This window comes from Furipterus horrens, unplaced genomic scaffold, assembly GCF_987537825.1.
Source record: "Furipterus horrens unplaced genomic scaffold, mFurHor1.1.pri manual_scaffold_4, whole genome shotgun sequence".
NCBI classification, from domain to species: Eukaryota; Metazoa; Chordata; class Mammalia; order Chiroptera; family Furipteridae; genus Furipterus; species Furipterus horrens.
Genome location: NW_028327174.1, coordinates 67,153,461 through 67,166,124, shown reverse-complemented (window position 1 = coordinate 67,166,124; position 12,664 = coordinate 67,153,461). Strand labels below are relative to the sequence as shown.

The following is a 12,664-nucleotide window of genomic DNA, read 5'->3' as shown; positions in this document are numbered from 1 at the left end:
TGGGCCTTCTTTGCAAAACCTGAATGTTTAATCTCTTGGTGAAAAGCAATGGAATTCCAGAGAACTTACTGAAAACTGAGCTTTGCGGCCCAGCTCTCATCCCACTTGCATCCATGGAACAGATCCAACTGGAAAGAGCCTTAAAGAATGGCCTTGTTTTTTTCAGCTCCAAACAGAAAGTGAACCATCCCCAAGCATTTTGCGCTACACTTTCCCATGGGAAAGCGCCCCTTTCTTAGTATCACTGCAGCCCAGCATTCTGTCCACCTTTTGAAGTACCTAGAGTGCTAACTATGCACTTGGAGCTCCATTAGAGAGACACCCACACCCAACGAAAACCAGCAAAAATAACCCACCCATTAAATTCCCACAAGGAGCTTGTTTATTTCTAGCAATATCTCCTGATTTTGAAGAAGAGGACCATAATTTCCCCTTAGGAAGTTTATGTGTGAAATAAATACCTCTTTACATACTTCAGCAAATAAAGCCCCAAAGAATAAGTTTGGCTACTGCTTTTGAAAATGTCGATCAATATAGCATATCAGTACCCTAAATCTTCCTGTTGGTGAAGAAAGTATATGACAGGTAACATTACAACAAATCTCATATGTCTCATTTATTCACTCAAATATTTATAGAGCACTGGCTATATAATCTTAAAGTAATACTTAGAAATTAAGGCAAGCTTACAATTTCTAATATTACCCTTTCCAGAAATGCTTTTCCTCCTTTTTTTCTACTAAACAATTTAGCACCAAGATGGTGGTTATCTCCAAATTCCAAGTTGTACAAATTGAAAAGGGCAACAAAGGGGGAGCTGGCTGGACTGGTTGCTGGTGTGGGTTTCCTTTGAGATACAGATTTCTGCTTGGTCTTAAACATGGCTTCTTACTTGTATTTTGTCTTCTTGCTCTTCTAGAAAAAAAAACTATCCAAGATGACTGTGACTTACTCCAGTAAAGTAGCCAATGCGACTTTTTTTGGATTTCATAGGTTACTCCTCAAGTGGAGAGGCAGCATCTACAAACTACTGTACAGGGAATTTATTGTTTTTGCTGTTTTTTACACAGCAATAAGTTTGGTGTACAGGTACTTTCCTTTGCATGTCTCCTTAAGTGGCCATCAGATATCAAGTGAGAATACAGTCTCAAAAATCTGAGCCCCGCGGTTGCTGCTGACTTCTGCATATGTAGCCTCTTTTGCATGATCCTCTCTGTTGCCTCCTTCTCCCTGGGACAGGGTAGTTGAACCTGCACCAACCATTTTTAGGATGTTAAGTAGACTCTAACCATCATGTTCAGGTGGTTCTCATTCCAGCCCCACATGAAGTGGTCATGATGAGGTATTGGTGGTGTGTCAAGAGTGTTGCTATAGGCACAAAATGAAAGATTTATACTTAGATCCTCGCTACATAATGATTTTGAATGGCAAAGTCTACAAGTGAATAATTACTTGTGTCTCTCTCAGCTGTGTTGCTCATAGTTTGAATTTTGTGATTTGAGAGCTTGTAGCAACTACCTATGTAATTAACATGTTTGTGAATAACGTCCATCAGGCATATACACCTTACATAGGAACTTCCCTTCCTTTTGCCTGGAATGACAAGATCTTACCCAGGATCGTGCCCATCAACCTTACCAATACCTCAATTAAAGAAGAGGCCTGAAAACTAATGTATTTTCTTTATATCTGCTGATTTTGGAGCATGTCATATTCACAAAAGGACATATTTATTCTTTATAACTTCACAACCTATGTCTGTCAGATTGACATAAAACTTGGTCAATATTATGTCTAAGAAATACTCTTATGACTAAAAATTATACTTTTTAAAAATATTTTTTAATTTATTTTGAGAGAGGGAGGAAGAGAGGGAGAAAGAGATGGAGAGAAACATTGATCAGTTGCCTCTCACATGCGCCCCATTGGGGGACCAGGCCCACAACCCAGGCATGTGCCCTGAACAGGAATAGAACCAGGTACCTTTTACTTTGTGGTACAATGCCCAAACAATTGAGCCATACCAGTCAAGGCTAAACATTATATTCTTAATAAAATTTTATCCATATTATAAAAGAGAAGCTTTATAAGGGTTTTAAATTAAAATTGATTGCGTACATTTCTTCCGTGGGGAGGAATTAAAACTTAAAATAGAAAAGCCAAAGGTTTTTGAGGCTGTATTTCCACCTTTTCTATGTACATCAGTTTGTTATTTTCCTTCTGCATACAAATGAACAAATTTGTATAGCATTGCTCTCACCTACATTCTTCCTTGCAGCAATAGGACCCCATTTGAAGAAGAGGGATGTTAATTTGGTTGGCAGATAATTATCAAAAGTAAAATAGGAAGATCTATTTAGCTAAATATATTAGCTATATATATATTGGCAAAATGTCTTTAAGTTGAATGTTTTATTAAAAACCTCTAACAATTTTTCAGATCTGTCTTATAATATTTTTGACAACTTACTTATGTGTCACCTAATCCTTCAAAACATAAGATAGTGGAAGACACATGATGTTAATTGTCTCAATTTATTTTTACTAATATGAAGTTATTGCTGCTACTGCTTCTTAGAATAGAATAGCTCTTAGAACACTTGCATTGTAGCCAGAAATGCTCCATGGACTCTTAACTTTTGCTCCAATGTCTTATTTATACCCCACAAAATTATATGCATATATTTTTCCTAAAAGCCAAAGAGTGATTACACTTATAACAATAGCCATTAGTTAAGTCATTCTTCACTTTTTGAAGTCCAACTGTAAAGGCTTGTTAAAATAGGTCCTAATATCTTGATCAAAGGTTTACCAAGAACTATAGGCTGAATTTGTCAAGAAAGTCAAATATATGTGTAGAAAAATATAGACATAGTTTCTGACTCATGTCTACTGATGACTCTAAGTGTTTTTGGTCCTATTAAAAGCAAATAAATATACTTAGTGAAAATCATAAGACAGCACCAGAATTCATTAATTTGGTTATATCTCTTCCTATTTTTGGTATGGATTTGATGAAATAATTGCTGTAGCACTTTCTAACTAGTAAAATTTCTATGTGTCTATTAGCCAAATTGTTTTTCTTTGGCCAATTATTAATAATAACAATCACTTTGCTATTGACTAAGCACAACACCATATGTTATACTGTTTTATATAACATATATTCTTTAATCCTTATAATGTCCCTGTTGCATAGATGTTATTATCCTCACTTACAAGTGAGAAAACAGAGGCTGAGAGAGATTTTAAAATATGCTCAAATTCCAAATCTATAAGTGGCAGATCTAGAATTCAAACCCAACTTCCCCTGACCCTTTGGTCTACTTTCCACAATGAAATCCTCTTTGGTCATTTCTGTTTGAGTGTCAGAAACTGTTCTGGCTGTAACTTTTCATCAGCATGACTGTGAGAGGACTGTGCAATCAGGCGATGCTCCCTTGTCAGCTTTTCCTGACTTCAGAATTTCTGATACCTCCTCCAAAGCAGAGGCAATAACAGCAAACCCACCCCACACCCCATACCCTGCACCCCTTCTTTGTCAGCACCAGCTTCCATTTCTTCATCTGCAATCTGATTGTTGGCTCACTGTTACCTCGTTATCCCTCTGCTTCCTTTACCAAAGTTCTAAGAACCTAATAGGCCTTTGAAGTATGTTAACATGGATTTTTCCAAAGGAGTCCTTTTTCTTTGGAACAGCTACACTCATTCATTGATATAAATTCATCTCTGTTGCTTTGCTTTCCAGATTTTGATCATTATTATTAACCTGCCTTGAGACATTTCTTCTGACTCTGAATCTACTCCCTACAACATAAATATCAATAATAGTTCTATTAAATAAGTTTATGTTAAACAATACTATGAGATGGATTTGGGTCAGATCTATAATATAAATTTTAATACATTTTAATATATTGTTAAATATACTCAATATAAATTTTAATATATTAATATAAACCCACCAAATATAATAATAAAAATTTCCACATCTAATTATTAAATCTGTTATATTTTAAATAACTTCAGGCTTTAAAAAAATTATGATATCCTTTGAAGTATAACACAGAAAATCAAGAATGTGCTGAGTAGCATATTCAGGAAAAAGTAAGATTAAGATATCAAATTCAGGACTATTATTTAATCATGTAATAACTGTAACCCTTTTAATCAAGACACTCTTCTTTTTCTTTGAGTACACTTAATGAATGATTGAAAAACAGACTCTTTTATGAGGTATTATGCTCCAAATCCAAAGCATTAATCGTATAAAAGTTTTAAAATATAAAGTATTTAAAAATAAAATGTTTAATGAATCTGTCTAATGCCAATAACATTTATGTACTACAAATGTTAGTACTTGAAATATTCAGCTTTTGAGATACATCAGCTTAGTAGAAAAGAAAAAGTTATTGCTCCTTAAAAAAAATTATTTGTGCTTAATTGTTTGCACTGAATATCACTTGCAAAGCAGGTGCAGAAGTATAATATCATAAAGGGCTGTGCATTTTATTTTTGCTCCAGATTGTTACTTACAGGAGCCCAAAAACGTTACTTTGAAAAATTATCAATTTACTGTGACAGATATGCTGAACAAATTCCAGTAACCTTTGTGCTTGGTAAGTATAGGTCACACGCAGAATGCAGCCACCCAGCTGTCTCCATTAGGATGACACCGATGACTCTGCATGGGAGTGCTTCCAAGCTGAGAGGCATGCCTGAAAAGCCACCGCTTGCAATAGAACAAAAACCATCCATAAGGTTCGCCTTCAGGGCCGCTTTTGCTAAATTAACACCAAACAGTTTGAGGTAATAATCTGCTATTGGACAATGAAGCTTTCTCTTCACTAACCCTCCATTTTCGCTGTCAATATTTGAGTTCTAATAGCCACTCACTGGGTGCTATGGCATTGCCAAGCACAAATTACATGTTTTTTCTGGAGGGCAAAATCATAAGGTATGAATAACAACATATTTTTACACCCCAACCCCCAAAAGGCTAAAATTCTGCTAAAAGCGTGTCTGCTCTAAGAAATTGTTTTATAGTTTCCTGTTATTCTACAGGGTTTTATGTTACTCTGGTAGTGAACCGATGGTGGAACCAGTTCGTGAACCTGCCCTGGCCAGACAGGCTGATGTTCCTCATCTCTAGCAGCGTTCACGGAAGGGACGAGCACGGGCGCCTACTCAGGAGGACCCTGATGCGCTATGTCAATCTCACGTCCCTGCTCATCTTCCGCTCAGTGAGCACAGCTGTGTACAAAAGGTTTCCAACGATGGACCATGTGGTTGAAGCAGGTATTGTGAATGGCCTTTCCTTCCATGACCTCCACTCAGCCTAGATGGGAACCTTCAACACCCCTTTGAAAATCTCTTTTACTTATTCATTCATTCAAAACCATTTATTGATTACCTACTATGTGCCAGAAACCGTTATAAGAGGCAAAAAATGAGTAAGACATGGTTCCTACCCTCAAAAAGTTTACTTGAGGGGGTGGAGGGGGAGAAGCAGCAGTCACATGACCTTTAGGTAAATATAATAATTATTATCCTATTTATTTAAACCACCTACCTTACATTTTCTGCCCTTTTACAGTTTCTCCATTTTCATAAATATTATTTCACTTGGGCATTAAAAAGAATGAGTAAGGTAGAAAACAGATTTAGAAACTGATCACACAGCACACAGTTATAATTCAGGCTCAGAACTCCTAAATTAATATTTTTCCCAAAACATAAGGAGATTCTGGTAGGAACCAGTGATGTGGGTTTTTACCTAAGCAGACCGTGAGAGGTGGAAGTAAAAGGCTACTTTAGTATGGGTCTTTTGTCTCTCTTGTCTCTCCTGTTCCTCAAGGTAGACACAATCATTCTATCTGGGCTCCTTAGACACACCATGCTGAGTACGAATTGTGTTGGAATGATGATTCTCCTTGGTGTGTTAATATTTAGTGAAGAAGCTGTTAAAGCAGCCTTTTATGGAATGAGGATTAAATTAGATCATTCTTGGCATGTGCTGAATAAATATTGGTTGTTGTACTAGGTTCTTGTTAATAGATCTAATACTTTGTTGAAATGGGTTAATGAATGTATAGAAGATAAAAGAATCATGAGACAATTCTATCTTTATACTGAGTATGCTCTCAAATTAGGTTGCTCTGTTTATTCTCCTTCTCTGAAATGTCCTTGAAAATAGTTTTTTGTTTGTTTTTTTTTAAGAATAGCATTTTTTGTTTGTTCTTGGAGGGTTTTTTGGGGGGGTGGGGGCGTTGGTTTGGTTTTGCCTTCTTAGATGGATAATATAGACATTGGCTAAGAACACAGAGTTCAAATTCTTACTCCACCAGTTACTTACTAGCTATGTGACCTTGATAAGTTATTTAACCTTTCTATGCTTCAGTTCTCTCATCCATAAAATAAGTTTATAGTAAGTTATAATACTACCTACTTCATATACCTCATTGGCTTGTTGTGAGGATTAAATAAGTTCACATTTACAAAGTGTTTAGAGAAATATCTGGCACATGGTAAGTGTCACATGAGTTCTTGCTAGTAATAATGAACTCATCTAGTACAACAGTGTAACATAGTCTTTTGGTCACTTTAGAAGACTCATTTCACATGGCATCCCAGGTCTTCTTAAACAAAATGACTGGGGAGTTGGGAAAGTCGAGGTAGAAATAGAGAAGGAGGGGTGCAGAGGATATTGTTGGAGTTACAGATGTGAGAAAGTAACAGGGTGCAATGAGTTAGTTAAAAATCCAGGTGGATGTTACTAATGACCTGGTGAATGTACAGGTATATGTATTATGATGTAAAACCAGTAGGAACTTAAAAAAAATTAACTATCACACCTCCTCCAAATTTAAAACTTGAATACTTCTTCAGAATGACCAAGTTGAAAATACAACATGATAACTTAATTTTCTTACCCTAATGTCTATAAGAATCAAATGCAATAAGAATTGCCACATCTGAAGAAAGACCTAAAAATAAACGAGAAAGGTTAGACCCATTCCAAAGTGATGAGTGAGAGCTAAAGTTTACTTGGAAGAATAAAGGTGATATTTCTCTAGTCCTGATGCATCCTTGAAATGAAGAGTGCATTCTGACAGGAACCAGACACCAGGCCCAATTCTCAAAACAAATCTTATCCTCTAAGCGTCATCTTCATATTAAAAGCACACCAGGAGGAAGCCAGGATGGCTGGTGATGGAGAGGTTCGGGGGCCTCTAGTCAGACCTGAGCTCAAGAAGGCTGAGCTGTGCTCAGGTCTAAGGAGAAAGCAGAAAGGGGGAGCTGAGTAAGAGAATGATGAGATCGCATTTCCTTTTTATAATAACAAAGCTTATTCCTTGTCAAATTTGTGCAAACACCTGCCATGTACTTGTGTGTACCTTTTTGCTTTCTAAGGCTGTTGGAATATTGGAATACCCCAACCATTCCAAAGGAGTCTGGAAATCAGTCATTCACTCCTTCAAGTGCATTTAAATGAGGGTGTCTCAAGGTGTGACCCCCCAGACCCATAGGCCCTTCACATCTTGAATAACTTGAGTTGTTTATTTAAAATGTTCCTGGGCCCCATCTCAGACCTACTGAATCAGAACCATTGGATTGAAAGCCTAGGCAACCTGCATTTAAACATGCTCCTCTGCTGCTGTGTTATACACCGAAGTTTGAGAAGTATTGAGTCTTGTCTGGGATGTTTATTTTTAAAAACCTTTTTGTCACCCCTGGGGTAAGAGGTTTTGGCAACCATCAAGAAATTCATTACTATTAACAAAGCAGCAAGGATTAAGAGAGTGAATTAGGCCCTGGCCAGGTAGTTCAGTGGGTTAGAGCGTCATCCCCATATGACAAGGTGGTAGATTCCATCCCCTTTAGGGCACATACAAGAATTAACCAATGAATGCATCAATAAGTGAAGCAAGAAATCAGTGTCTCTGTCTGTCTGTCTGTCTCTGCCCCACCCCCAACTCCCACCTCTCCTCCAACCCCTTCATCAATAAAAATAAAAATTAAATTTAAAAAGAGAGAGAGAGACTGAATTCAAGGTTTCGGCCATGCTAGAGGCTCCAGAAGTATAGAGGGGCTTTGGGGCAGCGGTCTGGCCAGAGGCTCCTGTGCAGAAGACTTCATTAGACCTGATTGAACATACGAGTATCATTCTATGTGGAGTAGCTGAGGGAGATAGGAGGTGGAGTATCATTCTATGTGGAGTAGCTGAGGGAGATAGGAGGTGGCTACAGCCTTTGCTTCGCCCTCTGGGGCCATCACTGATTATTGCAGGAACAAGATCTCTACTGCTCTCTTTTCATTCCTATGTGTTTTCTTGCAACAGCAGGAAAAGGGGGAATGGAACAGCTTGTGCCCCGCGGAGCAGAAGGTTTGTGTGTCAGGCGGCAGAACAAAGGTTTCAAGCCGCAGCCCTTGAAGCTGCGAGAGCCGCTTCAGAAGCGGGGTCCTTCCTGGCTGCCCCACGGCCTGCCACGTGGGTGGACCCCTCTGTGTCCCCGGCAGCATCAACTCACCCGACTTCTTGCTTCTTTCCCGGGTGGAGAAGGCTGACTCAGTCTGCACGTGGAGTCTGTTTCCAATCTCTCCCTTTGGACTCGTGCCTCTGCCACTCTCTGACTGTCGTTTGCCTGTGCCAAGGTTTCTGGGAAGAACAGGAAGTTCAGGGATGGCGGAAAATACTTGGCAGATCCCCTGAGCCCAGAGCCAGGGCACCTGCCCCGCAGAGAGGGTTGAGAACTAAAGTGCAGGGGCACCAAACGGGTGAGGGCAAAGGCAGGACGCAATGGCACGGGCACAAAAAAACCCCTCTTGTCAGGTGACTTCCCTATATAGTATCACTGGTCTGGAAAAGTCCCTGTTCTCAAACTTCAGTGTGCATTAGATATTATTAAAAATCAACTGCTAAAAATGCAGATTCCAAAATGCCATCCCAGAGATTCTGGTTGAGTAGGTCTGGGGTGAGTGAGGTCCAGGAACGTGTATTTAACAAGCTTCTGGAAACTGTGAGGCAGGTGGTCCCTGGATCCCACTCTGAGAAAAAATGGACTTTAAGGAAATCAGGGTTTCCCTCCAGCCTCTCCTCTTGCTTTAGGGAGGGTCCCTGGCACAGAGATTCAGGGCTGGCCAGGAGGAAATGAGTGGGAGAGCAGAGAGAATGAAGAGCAGCATCTCTTTCTGAACCATCTGGCAATCGCCAGACTAAAGCCTGATGAGCTAATGGTCACTCACTTGCTAACCCCTGAACTTCCTTTGCCTGTGGGTTGGACGCTCATGTTCTAATATTCTGGAAAATTAAAAAGACCAAAATGCATACAACTGGGGGAATACATATGCTTTGATGTTACAGGTGAAAGTTCTCAATTTAAAAATAAAGGTTATTCATTTCTGCTCACATGAAAGTAGAAATATAACAACTGAATGCTACATAATGTCTATTATGCTGAAAATTCCCTGAACGGGTCTGTTGTCAAATAATTGTTTACCAGAGGGATGGCAATCCAGTCTCTGTTATTTTACCTATTGACTGTAAACCTGCCCTGGAAAAATCTGATAATTCCAATCACCTGCCTTGGAAGATGTCACTTATCCAAGTCAAGCCAGGTGCACAATTCCAGGTCTTTGCTGATTCAAGTATGGCCTTAATCAGGGGCTTACATTATAGCATGACACTGAATTGAAATATTTTATCTAGTGTTTCACAGTGATCAGGAAAAGAAAAGATTTCCCTTCCAAATTTACTCACCAGAGCACAAAGATAGTCCATGGGAAATTATATACATTCCTCTAAAAAAACAAAAATTACTAAGACTGTTGCTAAATCTGCCATGTATTTGCTCATTCGGCAAAGATTTATTGCATGTATACTGTATGCCAGGCATTGTGTTGGGCATTGGAACACAGCTGTAAGCAAGGACAGATAGGGTCCCTATCCTCAAGGATCAGTAAAAATTATTACAAATCTTTTCTTACATGAATCATTTTCAGAGATAAGAACAAGTATAGTTGCAGCTAAATTTTATATCTCTATACTGCATTTCTACTTCTCTAAAGTAATTTCTTTCTGTACCTGTAAGAATGGTTAGAAGACAGTAAAATTTCAAGAAAGGGCATTCTTTATTTTCCTAAAGCCCTGAAATCTTTACATGAAGTTCCTTGAGCTTCTTCTATGACTGGAAAGAGCTCGATGGGAGCTCTGTGATGGGAATATTTATTAATGCTTATTGTTGACAAACATCAATACAACTAAGCAAGCTCCCAATTGTTAAGTGGCTATTGAGATAACAATTCTAACTTCAGATGCACTGGCTGGAAGACTAGCCCTATTCAAGATGCTGGAATATTTCTCCCACTGCTCTGTGTCACAGGAGAGATGATCAAGGGGACAGTGGTGTTCATAGCTGTGCTAGTTTTTCCTCTGTTGGATGAACTGTTCCAGGCTGAGTCAGTTTCCCTTTGAGTCTCACATGATGAGCCCAAAACAGACAGAATGTCATTCTGTGAGTGAAAGTTGACTCACCTATGCACACTTGCATTACACAGGAGAGAAAATGCACAAGTAGAACTAGCCCTCCATGATTAATGCCATGCATGGGCAGTCTCAGCTGGTCAGCATTTGAAGGCTCCCTGCAGTTCTGTTTTAGGAGTTAAATCAAGACTACCACCTCCATCTTTCTCTAGGTATGATCGTAGACTATATTCATTGATTTATCAAGGGCACTTTGATTTCAGTTGCAGGTTCCCAGGCAACCTATAGAATCAGAATCTCTGGGGCTTAAGACCTGGGAATCCAAATTTGAAACAAGCTCCCCAGCAGCACTGCAGGATGTTGGACCCAGACAAAAAGGCTGATGTGGCCAGCTTACTGAACTGGAATCAGTGGAGATCTTTTAAAAATCCTATGTCTGGCTCTCATTCCCAGACATTAGGTTCAATAGAAATAGGGCACATCGGTGGTGTTTAAAGCTCCCCAAACCATGCTAATATGCAGCAAAATTTAGGAACCACTGCTCTAGGGTGCCTCTGTTAACTCCTTAACTTTATCTGCAAATTGCTTCAGATCTATTTACCAAGGGCAAATGAAATTCTCGGCCACCTCGGCAGGTGTGTTATATTTCTTGTGTGTCCTGTGTATAAGGCAGTGAATCACCAAATAGGATACTAATTTAAGGATGGGGGTATGGCTGACTAGAGATGTTCTGCTCACATCAGGAAAACAGAGGAGTTTCTCTGTCTTTATGTAGTATTGCTACTCCCCAAACTGATTTTACTCCAACTGTGAGCTTTTCAAACTGTAAATTGTAACTTATTATTGGGTTCTTAAGTCATTTTAAAGGGCTACAACCAGCATTTTTAATGGCATGGAAAACAGCAGAGAGAATATCATGAAGAAGAGCCAGTCATTGTTTTGTGAGCCACACATATCTTACTGTGGTTCATGGTAAAAAATGTCCGACACAGCCTTACACAATGGCTTCACAATGAGATTCCATCTCTCTCTCAATCTCATTTGCTTCTTCTTGGTTTTCCCACTTGCCAAGGATTTCTAACCCTCTACCATTGAATTTAAAGACAGCTGTAGTTGAATCTGGTGGCTTCTTTCCATTTATTTGGAAAATATAAAGATGAAAATGAGCCAGGCACCTTGCGATGTTCCTGAAAAAGTCATCGCTCTGGGAAGGGCTCAGTTGCTGAATGCACAACTTTCTCTTTCAGAAAGAACTGGCAACAAAGCCATCCTGCCTTCAAGTTTTGAGATGCAGAGCTTTTAGCTCTTCTGGTAATAGAGCCTCATTTGCACATTTTCCCTTAAAGGCAAAAGACATCTGCCTCAGCTTCAAATAAGGAAAAATAAATCAACTGTGCAGACAAAATCTATGATAACTGGCATTTTGTTTATCAATTGATTTAATTGGTCCTTTGGCTTGAGGACAATAAAGTTTTGCCTTGAAGTAGCAGATTCTATGTCATCAAACCACAATTCAAGTTGCAAGTAAATACAAACATATATATGTATCTGTGTGCATATATGTTTATTCTGATTTGAAATATTAGGGAGGATTCTTTGGGATAAGCAGCAGGAAAATTGCTGAGCAGAGCTGAACCAGCCAGAAAGCTGGAAGCAAAGATTAACAGGAGAAACTCTAGGCAGGTGCCACGGCAAAAGAAAATAGCTATGTCAGGGGTATGGACAGGGCCTGAGGGAGCGCGGCATGAAGACAGGCATGGAAGGAGACAGGGTGGTGTGAGGACCAGCCAACTGACAGTGCAGCCAAACTGTAGCAAATCAATACCTGTGGTTAAATAGCTTTAGAGATGAGGGTGATGACCGCATTTGGAAAAAGATCCTCGGTCTCTGGTTAAAATGGCCTGAAGTGCTGATGAGGATAACATTTCATTTGATAGCAAATGCTCTGTGATTGATTTGAACAACAGTATAGAGATTTTCTTTCACTCAACCAAAAACTCGTTTTCCAAAGATGGGGTCACTTTGGATAGGATGTGTGACCCTGCAGGAAATAACAAAAATTATTCTGCCTGTTCATTCTTGGAGGACATATTAATGTCTGGTTAATCATTCATCTTTCACAGCAAAGAACTCAATAAATTTGGGCTAAAATGAAAACCCATCAGCTTTCCTTGCTCCGCA

At 39.1% G+C, this 12,664-nt stretch overlaps 1 protein-coding gene and 1 long non-coding RNA gene across 3 annotated transcripts in view; one reads left to right on the top strand and one right to left on the bottom strand.

The window, feature by feature from the left end:
* Positions 1-8,650, bottom strand: part of LOC150012149 (uncharacterized) — a 55,734-nt gene extending 47,084 nt beyond the window's left edge. Inside the window, exon 1 of the long non-coding RNA XR_016510497.1 lies at positions 8,532-8,650. This is a non-coding gene — a long non-coding RNA (uncharacterized LOC150012149). The remainder of the gene's footprint in view (positions 1-8,531) is intronic.
* The window catches only part of BEST3 (bestrophin 3), a 49,250-nt gene that overhangs the window by 840 nt on the left and 35,746 nt on the right, over positions 1-12,664 (top strand). Inside the window, exons 2-4 of one of the 2 annotated variants that reach the window (XM_090273600.1) lie at positions 920-1,089; positions 4,525-4,619; positions 5,065-5,298. In XM_090273600.1, the coding sequence (XP_090129726.1) occupies positions 938-1,089; positions 4,525-4,619; positions 5,065-5,298 (481 nt within the window). In that variant the 5' untranslated portion in view covers positions 920-937. Of the gene's footprint in view, positions 1-919; positions 1,090-4,524; positions 4,620-5,064; positions 5,299-12,664 lie in introns of those variants that run through there. The other variant, XM_090273602.1, reaches the window with a different exon arrangement.